This window comes from Phacochoerus africanus, chromosome 3 (genome assembly GCF_016906955.1).
Source record: "Phacochoerus africanus isolate WHEZ1 chromosome 3, ROS_Pafr_v1, whole genome shotgun sequence".
In the NCBI taxonomy this organism is placed as follows: domain Eukaryota; kingdom Metazoa; phylum Chordata; class Mammalia; order Artiodactyla; family Suidae; genus Phacochoerus; species Phacochoerus africanus.
The window spans coordinates 377396-398748 of NC_062546.1; the positions used below are offsets into that span (position 1 = coordinate 377396).

The 21353-nt window shown below is 59.0% G+C and overlaps 1 protein-coding gene across 3 annotated transcripts; it reads right to left on the reverse strand.

Annotated features, from left to right (window-relative positions):
* Nucleotides 1-3221: 3221 nt before the first annotated feature.
* TPD52L2 (TPD52 like 2) lies at nucleotides 3222-20330 on the reverse strand. 3 transcript variants are annotated; one of them, XM_047770611.1, is made up of 9 exons: nucleotides 20175-20330; nucleotides 16923-17065; nucleotides 13923-14071; nucleotides 13041-13100; nucleotides 9237-9338; nucleotides 7050-7076; nucleotides 6321-6362; nucleotides 5190-5238; nucleotides 3222-4737 (listed from the first exon to the last, which is right to left on the reverse strand). In XM_047770611.1, the coding sequence occupies exons 1-9, from the start codon at nucleotides 20191-20193 to the stop codon at nucleotides 4642-4644; spliced, it is 687 nt and encodes a 228-aa protein (XP_047626567.1). In that variant the 5' UTR covers nucleotides 20194-20330; the 3' UTR covers nucleotides 3222-4641. The 3 variants fall into 3 exon arrangements, with proteins under 3 accessions (XP_047626567.1, XP_047626568.1, XP_047626569.1); XM_047770612.1 differs by lacking the exon at nucleotides 7050-7076; XM_047770613.1 differs by lacking the exons at nucleotides 6321-6362; nucleotides 7050-7076.
* Nucleotides 20331-21353: the final 1023 nt, after the last annotated feature.

Genomic DNA, 21353 nt, shown 5'->3' on the forward strand with positions numbered 1-21353 from the left:
GCGGCATATGGAGGTTCCCAGACTAGGGGTCAAATCAGAGTTGCAGCCGCCGGCCTGCACTACAACCACAGCGACTTGGAATCCGAGCCGCGTCTGCGATCTACACCACAGCTCACGGCAACGCCAGATCCTTAACCCACGGAGCGAGGCCAGGGATCGAACCCGCAACCTCAGAGTTCCTGGTCCGATTCGGTAAGCACTAAGCCAGGACTGGAACTCCCCCAAATCGACCTTTCCATTCACTTCTCTTGCCTCCTCACTTCCACACTTGCCCACTGGCCATTTTCCAATCAGCGGAGTCACATTCTTAACACAGAAACTTTATGACACTGAAGTCTTCCTATGACATAATGAGTAAAATCCAAACTCTGCCAATAAGCTCCAGCCCCGTTTACCTCCACCCTCTTCTTACACCTCTCTGCCATCCTTGAACTGCCCAGTTTGCCCCAGGCCTGGGGCCTCTAAGTGGCAGGGAGCTCAGGAAGTCTCCTGGCAGTTATTAAGTTGTGCAACATCAGTCAGGCAGCACAAAAAAGGCGTAGGCCAGAAAAACAAGCAGCAGAAAGGCCAGATTAGTATCTACGTCTGGTGTTTTGGGGTTTTTTTTGTTTTTTATTTTTTTTTCCTTTTTAGCGCTGCAACTGTGGCCTATAGAAGTTCCCAGGCTAGGGTCCACTTGGAGCTGCAGCCACAGCAACACCAGATCTGAGCTGCCTCTGCAACCTGCACCACAGCTCACAGCAACTGAGCGGGGCCAGGGATAGGAGCTGTATCCTTATGGATACTACTGAGCCACAATGAGAACTGCAGTGCCTATGTCTTTTGATTCAAGGAATGGGTGAGGCAGGCCCTGGTGAGTCTCTCTTGGACCCAGTAGTTCCACATCAGGGATTTTCTTTGGTCTTTTTAGGGTTGGAAATTCCCAGGCTAGGGGTCGAATTGGAGCTACAGCTGCCAGCCTACACCACAGCCTCAGCAACACCAGATCTGAGCCACATCTGCAACCTACACCACAGCTTGTGGCAATGCTGGATCCTTAACCCACTGATGGAGGCCAGGGATTGAACGCTCTTCATCATGGATACTAGTTGGGTTCTGAGCTACAATGGGAACTCCTAGTGATTGTTTTCTGAAGAAAATGTTCCCCAATACAGAAAAAGGTGTATGTGCTGAGCTGCACTTGATGGTGTTGTTTATAATCGTGAAAATGGACACCTGTGCCACGGTACACTAAGACACTTGAATGGAACGATACGGTTTAAACAAACAAGTCACACTTTGGGAGAAGACAGGAAGGATACCGGCAAATGTTGACAATGACTGCAGGCCCACCAGGTGGCCCCTTATCCTAACCTTGAAACGGGAAGCTGGGACTTCAGGGAAGCAGGTGCTGCCAGCTTAGGGCAGACACACCTGAGGGGTAGAATCACCCTTGTACCTCACAAGGCCTAGCAAACACTTACCCACAAGACATCTAAATACTGAACAAGCGAAGACCACGTGGGAGCCCTGCGAATGTGGGGGATGCTGACTGCGGCAGCAGTGGCGCTTCCCCACTTGGTGCAGCTCCCCGTTGTGGTGGACTGCCATGCTGCGCCACAAGCCTCGTTCCACTTGAAGTCATTCACTCTTCCTACTGGGCTTATTGTGGTTGTTGTTTTTGTTTTCAGCCGTGGCATGCTGTGGCCTGATGTGGGATCTTGGTTCCCAGGCCGGGGATTGAACCCAGGCAGCAGCCATGAAAGCACCAAGTCTTAACCACTAGACCTCCAGGAAACTCCCAACTTTCCCTGCTGCTGCATCTGGAACAAGCCATGTTCTGACCCCAAAGGAGGTCTGATGCCCCCAGTAAAGGGGCTTCGCCTCTGGGAACACCCAATACGGTAGAAATGAATGCGTGAAGTGCCAGGGCAGTGCAGGCTTCCCCTCAAGTAGGGGCATGTGGCTAGCGTTTCAGGGCACAGCATTCTTCAAAAGGACAGAGGGCATAGAGTTGTAAGCCATCTTTTAAGTGATAATGGGAAGGGAATGAGAACACACTTTCAGAGTTCCCTGGTGGTCTAGTCATCAGGACGCTGCAGCCCGGGTTCATTTCCTGGTCGGGGAACTGAGATCCCACATCAAGCGGCTGCATGCCATCATCAAAAAAAAAAGAAAAGGGAGCTCCTGTCATGGCTCAGGGGAAACACATCTGACTAGTATCCACGGGGACGCAGGTTTGATCCCTGGCCTCCCTCAATGGGTTAAGGATCCGGTGTTGCTGTGAACTGCAGTGTAGGTGCAGATGCGGTCAGATCCGGTGTTGCTGTGGCTGAGGTGGAGACCGGTGGCTGTAGCTCCGATCGGACCCTTAGCCCGGGAACCTCCATATGCCATACCTGAGGCCCTAAATACATATGTACACACACACGCGCACGCTTGCTCTTGTGTGAAGGAAACACGGGGAGCGCACGGTTCCCAGAGAGCGTGGGTGGGGGATGGGCGCATTCCCCAGTGTGCTTGGCATCCGGTTTTGACTTTTGAACCCGGTGGAGAGATTACCTTAAAACACTTAACACAGGTCATGGAATTGCCCTGGGGACCCCTGCCAGCATCCCTGCACCCTGGGGCAGGCCTCCCAAGGCGGATGTGCACTCCTTCCGGGAGGAGCCCTGCCCCGCAGCCGCCCTCACCGCCTTGGCTCAGCTCCCTTCAGCACCTGCCTGCTTCTCCATCGCCGTCCTCCGTCCCTTGTCTTCACCCACCAGCAGTGGGCTTGAGGGGGCACAAGGCACATGATGGCCCGAGGAGCAGGCACCTCTTCTCTCTGACCCTTCCTGCCCGTGAACTCCTCCACCTGCTCACCTTCCTGCACCACGAGGGCCGGTACAACCGCAGCCGCGTAATCGAGGGATCTCCAGCGACTCTCCATCGGGCGTCCCGGCCGGCCGGCCACCCTCTTGCTGCAGTGCCCAGCTTGCACGGCTGCAGCAGCTCAGCCCAGACTCACCTGCAACCTGGCTGGCTGCGGCCCACCCTCCACACACTTTCCTCACACACCCATGGCTCCGTCACCAACACAGCTTCTCACGGCACTGAGCACCTGGAGTCTGTGCCGGGACCACCTCTTTCCTGCCTGCGACTCCTCGGGCGGAGGCTCCTGACAACAAGGACCCTGCTGGTGAACGTGCCATTCTTTTGCCACCTTCCTGAATGAAGCAAGACACACCACACAAGCGGAAGCGGGTTTTCCCCCAAAGGAATGCTTTATTGGCAAGTTACCCATTACTTACTTTAAGGAAAAGATCTACCAGTCATTGGCCCTGCATCCTGCCTCCTCCCAACACCCCACCTGAGGGATTCCCACCTGGAGAAAGGACATGGACAGGTACGCCGCCCAAGGCACGAGCGCGGACTGCACCCCCCACCCCGGTGTCTGCAGTGGCCAGCAGACTCAGGTAGCAGAGAGCACGTCTCAGTTGACCAAAGCGGACGCAGAGCTGATGGTTCCTCCCCTCCGAGTGCACAGATGCGGGCGAGGTCTCTGCCCAGGACAAGCCCGTAAGGCACAGAGCTGCCCCTCCGGACACCGCAGATGCGGGGCCCTGGGTGAGGGGCTGCTGGGCGGGGCAGCATCAAAGGGGAGAGAGGTCTTCGTCGCTCCGGAGAAAAGGCCGCAGCAGAGGCTTGGCTGACCCCAACCGCCGGGCCCTGACCGGCCTGCAGGGTCTGCCTGCAGCTGGCTGCACCCAGGCAGGCTGGAGCTGCCAACCAGCAATGCGCAGGCCTGGCCCCCGGGGAGTGGTGCTGCCCCTCTGCAGACGTGCTGCCTTTCCATTCTCCTGCCCCGATACCCACTGGCCCGGGGACCCTTTGGTCCTCGGGAGCCGCCGTGGTCAATGAGAGGAGAGAGAAGCCAATTTCACACACGTGGACGGAGTGCATCCGCGAAACGCACCACGGGCAGGGCCACGCTGCCACTTGACTGGATGCAGAATTCTACACGGTGCTCAAAACCCCCAAAGAACCCTCATTTCTAGATATAAAAACATTATAAACAAAGCATAAGGCGATGTAAGGCGTGTATTCAGCTCGAGGCCAAAGAAATGATATTTTCTAACTATGAGGCTAAAGTTGCTTTGCTTAGTTTTAATTTTTGAAAAACCCACTGCATTTAAAAAATAAAGAATTTGCTTTTGTTAAAGCTAGATCATTAGTGTAACAATTAGGCAGCTGCTGATAATCAGTTTCCTTCTGGCGGGTCTCCGAAAATGGACAGTTTGTTGCGCATGTTGAAAAGAAACTGCAGATCAGGCAGGGCTTCCTGGAGGCGCGGCCTCTGTGCCTGAGGAAGGAGCGGAGCAGACGCGGCGTGTTTCACACTGTGGCTCTTCCCTTGAACACGTGCTGAGCACACACGGTTCCCAGAGGGAGCCGGGCTCTGGCTTGGAGACCGCCGCCTCTGCTGACACAGTGGAGGCAAGTGCATGTGGCGTGTCCTCAGCCCCACGCGAGCCTGCGGCCACGCCCCACATGGATGGCACGACTGTCCTCAAAGCCAGCTCTGAGCGCTGCCGAGGCCTGGCTGCCCGCCCCGCTCACGCAGCTGCAGCTGTGGCCAGGAGGCTGTGCTTGTCTGTGGCCACGCGAAGCCCGCTGGGCTCAGAAGGACGTGCGATCAGGCAGGGGTTTGTCACCACTCCCGGCCGGGGAGGGCAGGTTGTCACCACCATTCTCTCTGCCGCCAACAACCTTAGACTACAGAGAAAGACCAAGACAGGAGGACGTGAGACGGAGCCCGCGGGCCTGGCGGGCCCACGCCGGGAGGTCAAGGCGGCGGATCTGCACGAGCGCTTCCGCAGCAAAAAAGGAAGAGACGACCCACCCGGGCCACAGGCAGGACATCTTCCCGGGGAGTCGGGCAGTGAAAAGAGCCGACCCCAGAGGGCTAGCCCCAGCAGACAGCTGGGTTTCTGGGACACTCTGGCCACGACGACACGACAGAAGCGGAGGACAGGGGAGGGAAGGCGGCCCGGGAGCTGTTTGTGGGGCTGTTGCTGAGCTCCGCCCGGGCTGCGCCAGCCTCCCTCCTGGCTGTGGGGCTGCAGGGCACTGTCGCCGTGGAAACCGCACAGGTCCCAGGGCTCCCTGACTGCATGGGAACCCACAATGTCAGGCCCAGCAGGAGAGCTGCCGGAGGGGCCGGTTACCTTTATGGTCCCAACTCGGTCTTCAAATGACTTGAAGGTGGCAGAATTCCTGCAGAGAGAGGAGGGAGATGCGTGCATGAGAAGCAGACGGCCGTGCTGCCCTCCTAAACCCAAGGGCCTTAGGGTGAGGGTCACCCCTGGAGAGACCCCTGCAGAAGATCACTTCAAAAATGTGACAAGCCCAGAAAAGGACACTCTGCAGAGAGCCCAGCCAAAGTCACCCAAGAGGCTTCCCCAGGTCAGGACGGAGGTCAGCCGTGCCCGCCCACGGCAAGGACACGAGATCTGCAGGCCACTAGCCGGTGAGACCCAGACCTCACATGGGCCACCTACGGACCCCTCACGCAGACCCCCACACACGTCAGGCAGAGAGAAACCAAGGGCAATTCTTTCCTTTTTTTTTTTTCTCTTTTTAGGGCTGTGCTCACGGCGTACGGAGGTTCCCAGGCTAAGGGTTAAATTGGAGCCACAGCTGCCGGCCTCCACCACAGCCACAGCAACACGGGATCCGAGTCATGTCTGTGACCTACACCACAGCTCACGGCAACGCCAGATCCTTCACCCACTGAGCCAGGCCAGGGAACCCGCATCCTCATGGATGCCAGTTGGGTTTGTTAGCGCTGAGCCACGCCGGGAACTCCACCAAGGGCGATGCTGGGAGGGGTGAGGAGAGGCTCAAGGCCTCTGTGCCCTCGGGCATGCTCTGGATGTGGCAGCTGCACCAGATTCTGCTGAGCAAGGACAGGAGCTCTGTGCTGACCCAGGCTGCATCCCGGAGCAGGAGGAACAGGTCAAGGTGCTCAGAGACACAGATCAAACAGTCTCCACCCGGGGCCTGGGGACACCGGAGCTCCCTGGGAGCTGGCGCCTGGGGGCCTCTCTGCCCCTTCCTGGCCCAAGCCCTAGGGCGGCCCTGGGAAGTCCCAGGTGGAGCCCAGGTGAGCCCAACGGTTCCTCCGGGCCTCATCCCCACCAGCTCTGCAGCCGCGGAGGGGATCCTCCCCAACCTTAGCCACCGGGAGGCTGACAGGGGAGGTGGCCCCAGTTCAGGGACGTGGGGAGCGTGGGGCGGGGCAGGAGCCACCCTCCACCCAGCTCCCACCGCCCGGAGCTGGAGGCAGGTCACGTTACCTCATGGCCGGCATGCTTATGGAGTGGCGGATGGAGGAGCTGCTGCTCGGAAGCATGGCAAGAGCAGAGAAGGAAGAGTCAGCACGCGACACGCCGGCGCTCGGGGGCTCAGCTCTGGCAGAAACCCCACCACTGGCTCTCGCCACCAGAGACGCTTCGCCAGGCCGCCCTCACCCAAGGAAAACCAGACCCAAGGGGCCCCTCTCGTGGCCCCAGAAGTGTGACACTGCCAAGGGAAGTGCTGAAATGGGGAAGCCAGGAAGCCCTGGGCCTGGAGCCCCCAAGACACCTTCGGTGCAAAGAGCTGCCAGTCACCCTTCCGTGACCACCAGGCGAGCCAGCGAGACCCTGGTCAGAGAAGGCTACTGAAAGCCAGTGACGGCTTGGCCTGGGTTCCGGGCCTTGGGCTGGAAGAGCAGCTTAATCAGTGGGGGAGGCTGCTGACTGGGTCCCAAAGGGACCCTCCTCCCCGCGGGAAGAGAGCAGCTCCACCTGGCGGGGCAGGAGGGGCTCGCGCAGAAGAGCGCAGGCGGCAGGGCCCCCGCGGCGTCACTGGGGCGTGGGCCACACTGCGAGGCTGGGGAGGAGCCCTGCAGCTACCGTGCCACTGGTGCCACCGTGGGCTCCCTGACACGCCTGGCTTCATCCAGCACAGCCTCCCTGGGCCGCAGGGTCCACTCTGCCCTGAAGCAGAAAAGCCTCCCCAGGCACGTCCAGTGCCCGTCTTACCTAAAGGAGTGTGAGAACGGCCGAGCCCTGAGAGGTGGCAGCAGCAGGAGAGAGAAACGCAGCGTTAGGAAGGAGCACCCACCCCGCCCCAGCCCTGCATGGGTGCGCTGGACGGCCGGCAGGAACCCGTGACCACGCCACCCGGACACACGCAGCCCCAGACTGCAGCCTCCCTGCTGCACGTCCAGGATGCTGCGCGGGCAGAGCAAAGCGGCCCCGAGCAGCACGGCGGGGGCCGGGGGAGGCGGCTCTGAGGTCTGTGCCGCAGCCGGGACACCCCAGGGCAGGCCGAGCACTGTGCGCTCTGGCTCTGTCACCACGGGTGACAGAGGCTGACCTAGAAACCTGTGTCCAAGGGCAGCTGCCAGCAGGGGCTGGGGGACAGGGCCACACCAAGACAGAGACCATTTCACCAGCGACAGCACTCAGCACCCAGGTGGGCAGCAGGACCCGCTCTGCTTGGTGGGAGGGGCGCCTGTCGTCCTGTTAAAGGTCACCGGGCCGGATGGAGGCCCCGCCCTGCTCTGGGCCTTTGACCCCCATCCCCCCATGCAGGGCCGCTCCTGGGCAGGCCTGCAGAGGGCACGGGGGTGGGGCAGCTGACCGCGGGACCTGGTCCCAAACACCTGCGTGCAGCGGCGCACCAGGCAGTGCCCAGGCCTGCACTCGTGCTGTAACCCTCCCTGGGCCTGCCCTTCCTTCTCCAGCGGTGAACGGCCGGCCTCCAGCTCCAAGCCAGAGGTTAGTGGGCCTCGGCCTCAGCAACCACCCGAGACCCCACGGTGAGAGTAGGGACACGGCGACCTCAGAGTCACAGCACTGAGCACACAGCTGAGCAGCAGAGGCGAGGGTCGGCTGGGAGCCCCCGCTGGCTGGTGACAGCCCTGGGACCGAGCAGAGGGAGGGAGCAAAGGTGCAGAGAGAGAAGTGCGGCCTGTGAGGACCTGCCCACCCAGACGGCGGGACCGGCTCATAGCAGGGGCTCTGCCCTGGCACGGGGTCACCCAGGGGCCCCCACCCACTCTGAAGTGAGTGAGAACACTTCGGACGAGTGAGCGACCCGGAAGCGAACCCTACTAGAGGAGGAAGAGGCTTCGCCCAGCAGGCCTCTGCTGCCCCTCGGCCGCCCGCCTTCATCAGACCAGCACGGGGAGGAAAGGGTGCCCTGGCCCAGACAGGTGCGCCTCGGCCACTGGCACCCCGAGCTTGGGGTGGGCGGACGGGCGTGAGGCCCGGGACAGCAGTCACTATGGAGCCTCCCTGCAGCCTGTGCAGAGCTGCCCGCAGGGACTGCAGGCTCAGCGGCTCGCGCAGGAGCGGGCCCAGGCCTTCTGGCTGCTCAGCTTCTCTGACGGTCTGCAGCTTCCAGAATCAAAAGCGGGGCGGCGGGGGGAGGGGTGACGATGGCAGACAGAGCTGAGAGGTGGGCAGGGCCTGGGCACCAGCCGTCCCCCGCTTGCTGAGGACCAGGGCAGAGCTCCCACCCTGAGGCCTGCAAGGCCCCCGCAGGCCTGGGAGGAAGGAGCATGCCTCACCTCGGAAGGCAGGCAGTCAAGGAGCCTGGGCTGAGGGGAGGGTCAGGGAGCAGACAACAGCTGCAACCTGCGACCTGTGCTGCCACTCACCACGTCACCCTGACACCCCAAGGAGGCCCCCCTGAGGGCACAGTGGGGAGGGAGCTGAGCCACAATCGGCACTGCCTCTGGCTGTGGGGAGGCCCCGAGGGTGTAGCCGCGGAGATCTGAGCAGGACACACAGGGTGAGCCCTGGCCTGGGGACAGGCGTGGCCACTGGGCTGGGGCTGGCACCGCAGTGTGTGGCCCACCAAGGGCCCGAGCCCCATGCACCCCCCCACCTGCTCCCGAGGCACTTGGGGGGCAAGAGCGTCTCATCAGCCTCTGGGACAGATCACTCGGCAGGGCCCCGGTGTGGAAGGGCACACTCTTGGAGGCGGCCGGTCCTGGGTGCCGACAGCCCCTCGCCCACCCTCGCCAGAATCATTTTCTCTTGGACGGGCCTCCACTGAGCCCAAGTACCAGTGACCCAAGGGCACCCATGAGCGCCCTGGCCAAGAGGCAGCGGGCAAATGAGGGTGTGTGATCAGCTGGCCTGGGGCGGGTGGGCCCCCCGGGGCCCAGGCAGGCGTCCGGCACACCCTCCTGTTGATCTAGAACCCCTCACCCCCACCTCATGTCTCCGAGCTTCCTGCTGATGGCGGAGCCCATGGTGGACAGGGCAGCTGAGGTCTTCTGTCCCGCCTGAGAGAGAGTTTCCTGAGTCTTCTTGTAGCTGCGAAGGAGAAACACCAGTTAAGCCAAACCCCAAGGGAGGTGCTGCCATGGCCCCAGCTCCAGGGACAAGGTGCCCGAGGGCGGGGGGGCATCGGGCAGTTAGTGGGCCCGGCCACCAGGGAGAGGCCACGCGTCTGGTCTCAGGGCCCCCAGAGAACTCCGTCAGGCACAGAAGCGGCACTGCCAGGCCACACCTCCCTGCCTGGCAACAATGCTGTTTTCTGCTCTTCCCGCAGCTCAGGCCGGGCTCCTGCCCGGACCTCTGTGCTCCTCATCCCGGGGGGCGGGGGGGGGGGGACTGGGCTGCAGTGCCCTGGATGGGCCCCCTTCCCAGCACAGCAGCCCCGCCCAGCAGGAGTTTGGAAATGTCTTGAAGTCATTAGGACGCTGGGTTTATCTGAGTTGCCAAGAAGGTAATTCTGGAAGATGCTGAAAAATGAAGAGGGAGTTTGTTCTTTCTTCTTCTTCTTCTTTTTTGTCTTTTGTCTTTTTAGGGCTGCACCTGCGGCACATGGAGGTTCCCAGGCTAGGGGTCAAATCGGAGCTGTAGCCACCAGCCAACACCAGAGCCACAGCAACACCAGATCTGAGCCGCATCTGCGACCTACACCACAGCTTGTGGCAATGCTGGATCATTAACCCACTGAGCGAGGCCAGGGATCGAGCCCACAACCTCAGGGTTCCTAGTCAGATTTGTTTCCACTACACCACACGGTGGGAACTCCTCCAAGAGGAAGTCATTTCTAAAATCCTTGCTAAAACTTTTGTTTTGCTTGGCAAATGTATTTTCTAGATCAAAAAAGTTTGCCAGCCACTGTAGTTGAGTTATATTGGTATATAAAAGCACAAATTAACCTACAAAAATAATAAAATTCGTGCCAAAAAGCTTGCTTCTGAGTTTCCTAAATTCAGCTAAAAAGCAACCTGATTCTGAATCCAGGCTTTAGAAAAATCTGACCATCAAAAATTCCTTCTGAGTGACAGTCTGAGGCTACTGCAGAACTGGAGTGAGCAGGGCCTCAAAGTCGAACCACCTGCACAGCAACCCTGGGAGCTGTACTGATGGGCCTGGGCACAGTTGCCCAGGCAGAGGGCCAGGGTCCGAAACCCACAGCCTCCTTCCGGAGGGGGTCCATACACACTGTGCCCCACGCGGTCTGCGTGTCTATTCTCCTGGGCACCCAGAGCTGCCGCGGGAAGGCTCCGGAAGCTTCTCTGGGGCCCTAACTTGCAGTGCTGGCTAGAGCCCCTCCACAGCCGTGGGAGGCGCTTCCGTTTCCAAGGGAATGTTCAGATTACCCTCTATGCCACCCCGGGGCCAGCCTGAAACACCAGGTAGGGGACTAACTACACACCAGGCTTAGTTTCAGAAACATAAATTCAGAACTGCTTGTCCACAAATAATAAAAACAAAAGGGCAAGTTAACACCCTGTAGTTTGTTGAAGCAACACAATGTGAAGCAGAGGATTTAAAGAAAAACCCTCTCAAAATCTCGACTTGGGTGCTGGCGGCCCAGTTTGGGAAACCACCCCGGAGCGAAAGAGAGCCGCAAGGAGCAGGCAGCGTCCTGCAGGCAGCTTGGGAGGAGGCCTGGCACCGAGCCAGTGACAGGAGAGGCCACTGCCCTGCACGCCACGACCCCCTGCGTCTGGGGTGTGGAGACAAGGCCTCCCAGTGACTTCCTCAGAAACAGGAACCTCCCAACTGGGGCAGGTGCGGGACCTGGCAGAGCCAGTGTCTGTGCCTGAGGGCACCAAGCTGGGCCGCTGGCAGTGCCTCTTTGGGACCTATCTCCACCTTTAGGCAGCCCGGGCACAGCCAAGGGGCTGAGAACAAAGCTGCTGCGGGGAGAGCAGAAGGGGAAGAGGAAGGAGCCGAGACAGCCCGGAGGCTCCGGGCCTCGCTTGGGGGCTTCGCGCCAGGGGAGGCCTCCCCCGGCTCCTAGGCTGCCACTATCCATAGCTGTGCCTTCTGCCACCTGTGACCAAAGATCTCAACGTGCCCACTAGTAAGTGTGCAATATATCAGTGTCCGCTCTGCGCGTGAGCGCGGCTGTGTTCTGCCTAGGAGAGGATCCAGCTAGGTGACCCCTTCACAACCAGCAGAGCGTGGCTGCTGGATCAAAAGTCGTTGGCTGAGGAGTCCCCGCTGTGGCGCAGTGGGTTCATGATCTGTTTTGTCTCCGTGGCGGGCCCGGTGCACTGGGTTAGACGATCTGGCATTGCCACAGCTGCGGCACAGGGCACGTCCGTGTCTTGGATTCACTCCCTGGCCCGGGAACTTTCACGTGCCACGGGTGCAGCCCAAAGAAAAGGAGCCGGCCGAGGGAGGAAATCCTTGCGGCATCCGCCGGCTGTGCCAGCACCGCTTCACCAGACCGAGCACCGGGCTGCATGCCCTCCTCCAGCGCCGTCGGGAGAGCCAGCACTGCTCCCACTCACCGTCCCCTCAGAGTGTCCCCGCAGCCACGAGGGCTCCTTGTCCTGGGCCGACACTGCAGAAATGCCTCCAGCCCTGACAACCCTCTCAAAGAACCGGGGCCAGGGCCTCATGGGAACGGGACCGCCAGGAGCAGCGCGGGAAGAGGCTGCCCGCCAGCCACGCCCTGGCCACAGGCTCCACTCAGAGGCGTCAGAGCTGGGGTGAGGGAACCCGCACGCCAGCTGGTTTTACAGACCAGCACCGAGGCCTCCCAAGGCCACCTTCACCTTGAGCCCGCACGGGAGCCGGCCTGCAGCGGCTGGCTGTCCCACTAAGCCACACAAAGGACAGAAAGCTCAAACCACCAGACCCACCGGGGCCTGGCTCCCCAGGACCCCAGGCTGCATGGCCTCCGGGCACCTCCAAGACAAGCATGGGTGCAGCCATCTGCTTTCAGCTCCACACAAAGACTTTCTGCCTGTGCCTTCTGGCCCTCACGACAGCGCTTCCTCCTAAACAAGGCAGGGAAAAATCCCAGAGCGCCGCACCCAGCACCCTTGGAGCCCGCACCGCCCAGCTCAGTCGTTCTCTCCGGACTGGAGCGCAGACAAACGAAGGGCTACCATCTCATGTAAGGACCTCAGATAAAACCAGAGCTGTGACAGCCTCAGAAAAACGACCCTGAGTATCTCACGTTCTGCTTGTTTTCGGGGTGGCCGACAGCTCAGCGCCCCTCAGACCAAAGGAAGGCCTTCGAGGTCTCACCCGCACGGCCCGCACTGCGCCCCCGACTCCAGAAGCGCCCCAGGTGGAAGAGAAGCCTCTCGACACGACCTGGAGCCAGGTCTGCGGGGCGGGGGGTGGGGTGGGGGACAGGGACGGCAGCCTTGTGCAGGCTCCCTCGACAGAGGGGTCCGCAGTGTGGGCGGCGGCCGAGCGAACTTCCTTCAACCTCTGTGCGCTGCTCCAGCGGATCGTAAAGCCCAGTTTTGTTTGTGTTTGAGAGGAGAGAAATCACATTGGAAATAAAAGAGACAAGAAACACCAAGTCCAGGTTTGTGCCGAGTGTGCGCAGCCCTTGTCCCCAGGACACGTGTTGGGGGGGAGTGGGGCCTTGTCCCCAGGAGGTGTGTTGGGGGGTGGGGGGGCCTTGTCCCCAGGAGGCGTGTTGGGGGGGGTCGGGGGGGCCTTGTCCCCAGGAGGTGTGTTGGGGGGGTGGGGGGGCCTTGTCCCCAGGAGGCGTGTTGGGGGGGGGGGTGCTGGCAGCAAAGCACTCACAGGTCCGACTGGGTCACTTTCTCATTCCACTCTCCGAGTTTCTCAGAAGTTTTCATATAGCTAAAAACAGAAAGTGTGCAGTGAATTACTTAGAACAGCTATTAAAACGCAGGTTTCAAGCTGCAGGTGCAATTCTGGGGAAAGCAGAGAAGCAGCTGGCAGGAAGGTGGGGCCACGGCTTCTGTTCAGCACCTGCGCTGAGGCCAGGCCAGGCCAGGCAAGGCAGCGTGGCCCCAGCAGGACTGGGCAGTGCCCCCGCCCCCGTCTCGCCAGGGCGGCACCTTGTCTTTCAGCAGAGGTAGGCCAGCCCGTGGGGCACAGCACTGCTGTGAGGTGCGAGGAGGGCACAGCCTGTGGCCCCAAACACTCGCTGACAGTCACCCCCCAGGGATTCGAGGCTACCACTCCCGAGGACAGAGAAAGGGACTTTTCACAGGTGACATGGATGAGCGTCAATTCGGGCTGCCTGTGGGTACACGGCTTCCCAGCCCCGACCTCGGAGGACACGTGGGGGCCCCAGAGGCGCCCTCCCCACACTCAGGGCGGGTCACGTCCAGGTCGGAGGACCAGGGGCCTCGACCACGGCACAGTCACGAGAAGGACTCCCTTCCGCAGACTCTGGGCTACAAGGACCCCAGAAGCCAGGGTCATTAAACACCTAAGCGGTCTTCTCTCAAACGTCCACCCTGAAACGTAGGCCTGCCCGTTTCTGCTCGGACGACTGGCAAGTAGCCCGCCGCCTTTAAAAGTCGTGAGTCCGCTCTAGACTCTGAAGAAAGACAGACGCGGCTCCCGGCAAGGGTTCGGGGCCGGCCGCCTCCAAAGGGCACACCTGACGCCCGCTCCCGGGCGGCCCCGGCGGGCGGCAGAGCAGGTACTCACGCGCTGGAGCCTTGCACGTCCTGCCAGCTCCGTGACAGGTTCTGCCGCAGGCCCTCCAAGGCTGAGAGGCCCAGCTTCCGCCTCAGCTCTCCGCAGTGGCGCTCCTTGGCAGCCAGCACCTGGCGCAGAGTGACAATTTCCTCCTCGACCTGCAAAAGCCCACACCTGCCGTGACTGGGCCGCCAGCGTCGCAGGCAACGAAGGCCGCCCTCCCCGCCCCCGAAACCCAGCTCATCTTAGGACGCTCTGGAGCAGGCATCCCGTCTCCCTAAGCCAAGCGTCCTGCCACCATCACGGCACCGACCCGACCCGCGGGTGACGAAGCCAGGCCTGTCAGAGCTCTTTCCGGGGACCAGGCTTGGGTGACAGGAGGTGACGCGCTGGCAGCCGGGCCCATCTGCACACGGGGGGATTCCAGAAGCAGTGGGAAGGAAACAGAGCTGACAGACGGCTGGCCAGAGACCCACGTGACAGAGAAACACCCTTATGACAACATCTGTGACCCTGAGCTCAGCTCCAGGCCTTGGCAAAAGCCACTCACACACAAGCCAAAAGTAAACTCTCTGTTTTGCTTAAGGGAGTTTGAGTCGGGCAAGAGAAAGAATCCTGACAATAAAGACCAGAACCTTCTCGCGTCTTAAAAAAAAAAAAAACCCAATGCAAGAAAGGAGCCTCCTTTAATGCCTTCCTACTTTATTTTTTTTTAACTTAAAAAAATTTTATCTTTTTAGCGGCACACCTGCAGCACATGGAGGTTCCCAGGCTAGGGGTCGAAATGGGGCTATAGCTGCCGGCCTGCACCACAACCACAGCAACGCCAGATCCGAGCCGCAGCTGTGACCTACACCACAGCCCATGGCGACGCCGGATCCTCAACCCACTGAGCGAGGCCAGGGATTGAACCCGCATCCTCATGGTTCTCAGATTCGTTTCTGCTGCACCACAACAGGAACTCCCTGGAAAGGGACATCCTTTAATGCCTTCCTACTTTGTTTTTTAACTTTTTAACTTTTTTTCTTTTTTAAGGGTCACACTTGTGGCGTATGGAAGTTCCCTGGTTAGGGGTCACATCGGAGCTGTGGCTGCCGGCCTACACCACAGCCACCACCGCACAGGATCCGAGCCACCTCTGAGACCTCCACCACAGCTCATGGGAACACTGAATCCTTAAACCGCTGAGTAAGGTCAGGGATAGAATCCGCATCCTCATGGATACTAGTTAGGCTCGTTACCCCTGAGCCACAACAGGAACTCCTAACTTTTTAAAAGTTTTGGTTTTTTGGCTGCACCTGCAGCACACCGAAGTTCGTTGGCCAGGGATCGAACCCAAGCCACGGGAGTGACAATGCTAAATCCCTGACCTGCTGAGCCGCCAGGGAACTCCAAAGCCTTCCTACTTTAGAGTCTCAAATAGTTCCCAGTTTCTCTGTGAACAACTACTCTGCAAAGTCCCTTTCTTAAGAAATGTGACTGTTTGCAGCACTAAGGTGCCAGCAACAGCTCAGAGCCCTGTACATCACTGGATTTTGCTTTAGAAAACACTGGAACAAGAAACAATTTAAAAACACAGGATCTACAATCGCAAACTGGCAGAACACTGTAAACCAGCTATACAGGAAAAAAAAAAAATCATTAAATTAAAAAATAAGTAAAATACCTTCAATTGCTGGGGAAAAAACCAACCAGCCAACCAAAAAACCCCCAAGGAGTTCCCGCTGTGGCGCAGCGGAAACGAATCTGACCAGCAACCATGAGGTTTCAGGTTCGATCCCTGGCCTTGCTCAGTGGGTTAAGGATCTGGTGTTGCCGTGGCTGTGGCTGTGGTGGAGGCGGGCAACCGCAGCTCCCATTAGACCCCTAGCCTGGGAACCTCCATATGCTGCTGGTTCAGCCCTAAAAGGACGAAAGACAAAAACAAACAAACAAAACCCTCAAGACACAGCATCACTTAAGGCCGGTCACTCCAATGGTGACACTCAGTGACACGGAGCCTTGACAGCAGGGCTTAAGGGCACATGGGTGCCCAGCTGCAATTTTAAATGATGCCAGTGCTGCTTCACTTTGCAATTCAACGCTGAGAGGAGTTCTCTTGCGGTGCTTGTGTTAAGGACCCGGCACTGTCACCCCAGCAGCTTGGGTCGCTGTTTCGGTGTGGGTTTCAGTCTGGGCCTGAGGACTCCTGTGTGATGTGGGCATGGCCAAAAAACCGATCAAAACCACGGAAAAAGACCTTGTGGTTTTCTTCTCTAAACCAGTATGTTCTGAGATAAAAGGCAAAGTCTAAGCATCCCAGGAATTCGCACTGCTTCTCCCTCAACCTCCATCCAACCCAGTCTCGGGCGTCCTCTGTGGTCGGCAACCCAGTCCTAGGGCTGAGGTTCGCCTGGACGGCCCGCTCTGCTCAGACCCGGGACTGCGCCCAGGACCTGGCGGGATGGGCTTGTCATAGAAAACACAGCAGAAAAAGCACAGCCGGGAACCGCGACACGCGTGCTCCACCCGCGGCCCGACTGCGCGCTCTGGTCCGACACCAACAAGCTCATCTCCCCAGGCTGGGGAATCTCCAGTGCATCCCTGGCGGACCCCATGCCACGCTGTTCACTGGCCTGAATAACAAATGATACTCGAAGACTGTTTGTTCTTAACTTCCGTTTCTCTCTTCAGGAGCCCATGAAGCACTTTCAACAAAAGAAGTATATTTAAAAGGAAAATGAAGATCCAGGAGCAGTTCTAGCCGTGGGATCTTGAAAATGCTGTGTTAACTAAAAGAGAGCTTCCTGGCAGACGGTGTGCTCAGAGCAGCTGTCCCCACGTTGGCAGTCTCCTCGCGGGCACCCGCCAGGTGCCAGCCCCATGCGACCAAGGGCTGCAGAGAGCAGTTTCCTCGGGGCTCCCAGGGGACCTCCTAGGCAATTTCTCCAGAGCACAGCCCGCACTCTGGCCCCTCATCCGCCTGAGAAGGCCTCACAGTCACCCAGGACGGACAGCAAGACACAGTACCTTTGCCAGCTCGGCCCTCAGCTCCTCGGCCTCGGCCTCCGTCAGACCCTCGACAGGCGCCTGGGCGGCCACGGCTGTGTCGACAGGGACATCCGTCATGGAGTCGGAGAGCAGGCCTTTGTGAGGAGAATTCAGGTTGATATCTGCCAAGACAGAACGTGGTCCGTGTCCAGCAAGAAGCCAGAGCCGGGCTGGCGGGGCAGAGCCTCCACCGAAGGGGGGGAAGCAAGCGGGAAAGGGCAGCTTGGGGGAAAGGGGGACCCATGGGGACAATGCCTCCCCCTGGAAGGTTCAGCGAAGGTACTTTGGGCCACCAGACTGGGGCCACCCAAGAAGCGACTTCAGGTTCTGCAATGCTGGGCACAGGGCAGCCGTTCCCGAAATCTGGTGCCTCCTTGCAGGAACATGACCCGCCCAGTCAAGCAACTTTTGCTACAAACGAAGCAGCTGCGTCTAGCAGAGCTTCCACTTTTCGGAGTGAAGAAACTTCACACAGCTGCAGACGCAACAAGCACCACCTGCCGTCAACAGCTCTGCCTGAACACAGGCTAGGGCTGCACGCAGGCAGTCGCCCAGCCCCCTGGCCAGCCCCCGCAGGCAGTCAGCTCAGCGAAACCCCCTCAGTGCCCCCCCCCGCAGCCAGGAGGCTGCGGCACCAGCGAGGTGCAGAGACAACGGCCTCCCCACGCCTTGGTCCTCCTGGCCACAGTCCAGTGCCTGCGGTCGGGTTTTTTTCCCACGAAAAAAGCATCTTTCTGTCTATGCTAGAAGCTGACAAGACGTCAGACGATCAAAAATGGGTCCACCACGGTTCTTCTCAAGTCCAAATGCATGACCTTTGTTTTGAGCTTTAAACACAGTCAGCACTGAAAACAGCTCCCCTTTCATCAGCACATCCTGTGAAGAAATGGGCTCCGTGTGGTGTCTGGCACGTTGCACAGTAAATTAAAACAAAAGGCACAGGCGTTCCCGTTGTGGCTCCGTGAGTTAAGAATCTGACTCTGTCTCTGTGAGGGCGCAGGTTCAATCCCTGGCCTTCCTCAGTGGATTAAGGATCCGGTGTTGCTGTGGCGGTAGTGTAGGCCGGCAGCTAACAGCTCTGATTTGACCCCTGGCCCAGGAATTTCCATATACCGCAAAAATAAAAGAATTAAAAAACAAAAGGCATAAGGCTGGGAAGAAGCAGAAGCGCCTTTGATGGGAGGATCTTTGGTACCCTAGAAATCTTAGAGTCTGCTAAAAATAGGTTGGTTGCACTTGAAACCCCAGTTGGCTGTGTCACTCCTTTCCCGTGGCCCCCTGCTCTTCCGTGGTACGCTACAGACGTTCACTCCAGGAAAGAGGCTGCTTTCCCCACCCCACCCCCTTTTCCCAGCAGCGTTCAAGGCATATGAAGTTCCCGGGGTGGGACTGAACCCAAGCTGTAGCTGCAACATATGCCCACAGCTGCAGCCCCACCAGATCTTTAACCCGCTACGCTGGGCTGGAGATTAAACCTGCACCTCAGCAGTGACCTGAACCACTGCAGAGACAGTGCTGGGCTGCTAACACGCTGTGCCATAGTGGGAACACCTTTTCATTTTTGTCATCAACTGATTCTGATTTTTTTTTTTCTTTTTAGGGTGGCATATGGAAGCTCCCAGGCTAGGGGTTGAATCAGAGCCACAGCCACCGACCTACACTACAGCCACAGCAATGCCAGATCCAAGCGGCAGCTTCAGCAATGTTGGATCCTTAATCCATTGAGTGAGGCCAGGGATCAAACCTGCCCCTTCATGAATACTAGTCAGATTCTTAACCTGCTGAGCCACAATGGGAACTCCCAGCTTCTGACTTTTAACTGAGATCAACCTAATTTTTGATTTTATTTTTCTTTGCTCTTTAGGGCTGCACCTGCGGCATATGGAGGTTCCCAGTCTAGGGGTCCAATGGGAGCTACAGCTGCCAAAGCAACATGAGATCTGAACCACGTCCGGCAACCTACGCCACAGCTCGTGGCAATGCCGGATCCTTAACCCACCGAGCAAGGCCAGGGATCGAACACGCAACCTCGTGGTTCCTAGTCGGATTCGTTTCCACTGTGCTGTGACATAACTCCTCAACCTAAATGGTTTTATTTCATCATCTGTATCTGCTATACTGAACCTACTAAAATTCAGGAAATGCCTTACAATGTCTACAATTTTCCTGTTTTAAAAAAACAAATGAAAGCCCTCAGTTTCTGCCTATAAAGCTAAAACTGGAGGAGTTCCCGTCGTAGCGCAGTGGTTAACGAGGTTGTGGGTTTGATCCCTGGCCTTGCTCAGTGGGTTAAGGCGTTGCAGTGAGCTGTGGTGTAGGTCGCAGACGAGGCTCGGATCCCGCGTTGCTGTGGCTCTGGCTCAGGCTCTGGCCGGTGGTTACAGCTCCAATTAGACCCCTGGCCTGGGAACCTCCACATGCCAAGGGAGCGGCCCTAGAAAAGGCAAAAAGGCAAAAAGCCAAAAAGCCAAAAAAAAAAAAAAGAAAGTTGAAAAACTTACAGAATCTATCGGAATCCAGGAATGTTAATGTTTAATTACCATGCTGATACAGGCCAAACAGCAGAAAAGCATCCTACGATTACACAGTGTAGTTATGCCAACGGGATGCAGGCGTCTCTCTCCGGAGTCCCAGGATGGATGGAAGACAGACTTCTATAACCTCCGCTAGATTTTTATCTCCTGGGCCCGCTCCACACCCCCAGCGGCCAGCTCAAACTGGTCTGGGATGTCTGATCCGGAAACAGGCCTGGTATGCTGGGTGTGCCCCTGACTCACTGCACCCTTCCCCGCTTGAGACAACCCCGAGGTAGGCTGGGCTCCGCGCAGCGTTGCCACCCAAGGGGCGCTACGCCGAACGCGAGGACGGCCTCCCTTCCCTTCCCCTCTCCAGGAGCCGCCCACGACACCTCGGCCCGGCTCCAGGGCCGGATGAAGTGTCCCCGAGGGCCCTGCGCAGGGACTGAGGGCGGCGCGCCGGGCAAGGCAGGGCGGGGGCATGGCGATAGGTGCCTTGAGTGAGGAAACCCAACACTCTGGGGCGAGGGGAGGGCGCCGGGAAAACAGTGTTCGGAGCGGTCCCTGTCGGGGGCGGAAGGCCCGCCTGGAGCTTCGAGGCCGGGCGCCTGGAGCTCAGGAGGAGCCGCGGGTGGGCGAGCGCGGGCGGAGAGGACCAGAGCCTGCCACGCCACACCGGGCCCATCGGCGGCGGGGGCGCCAGGCCCGCGAGTACCTTGGCCGGCGGAGTCCATGTTCAAGCGGCGGCCGGGCCGCAGCTAGTGTCGAGGCCGCGGACGCGGGCGTCGCAGGAGCCGAGCTGGCCGCACCAGGTGTCGCTCGCCGCGTACACAGCAGCCAGCAGGACCGCCTCCGCCGCGGCGGCATTACGTAATCAGCGGCGCGACGACCCACTTCCGCTTTCGGGCGCTCCTCCCTCGTCCCGCCTCCACAAGCGGTGCCCAATGAGGACGTTGTTTGGCTCAGTCCCTGTTCACCCGCTTCAACCTGATTGGCCGACGCTGCAGACGGGGCCGAAACGTGAGGCCGGCTCCACCAGCGGGACGCCCAGGTAGAACGGTCTTGAGGCGCACGGGGAAGGTGGGAATCGGGAAGACCGTGCAACGTGGCGCCACGGGAGCCCAGAGAAGGGCCTTTCGGAGGTCTCGAGGGTGTTTGCCGCTGCTGCCTACGAGCGCCACGGCTCACGTACCTTGGCAAGCCGGACTCGGGCCGATTGAGATCTCTCCGAGGCCCGACCCTCTGACTTTGGGGTTCCGTCTTTTTCTCTGTCCGTCCTTTTTGTGGGGATTTTTTATTGTATGGGGATTGCGCAGAAAAAAGGCGTAATCATGAGTTGTCCTCTTGCCCCACAGGCGCCGCTGCGCTCTCCTGGCTGGAGGCGCCCTATTGTCGCGGGCACCCCTTTGTTCTCTCATTCCCTTTTGACAGCCACCTGGTGAGCGGGGCGAGGCCCTTCCCACTTTACGGATGAGGACACTATGGCCGGAGTTACTTGCCCATCCCTCAGCTAGTTGAATTGCTTGCAGCAGGCCGGAAAAGAGTTTGCCACACTTCTCAAAGGAGAGGTGTGTACCTGTTACACAACCTAGTCCTGCTAAAACAAGTTCCACGACTACCCTTCTCTGGCTACTAATGGCCTCTGCAAACGAATCTTTTAATGGTATTCAAACCCTTGAGAATGGGACCCTTCTGGACAGCGTACACTCTTCCAGCCAAGCCCCTCTGCATGTACTGATCCCTAGGAAGGAAGCCAATTCCTTCCTTCACCTGGCTGACTCCTCTTACTCAGCTCAAAGCTCGCCTTCTCCTCATAGGTCTTCCGGGTACTTAGGTCACCTGAGGTACCTGCCTCTGCTCGCTCTGGCCCAGGTGCATCAAGGCCAGGTCCTGC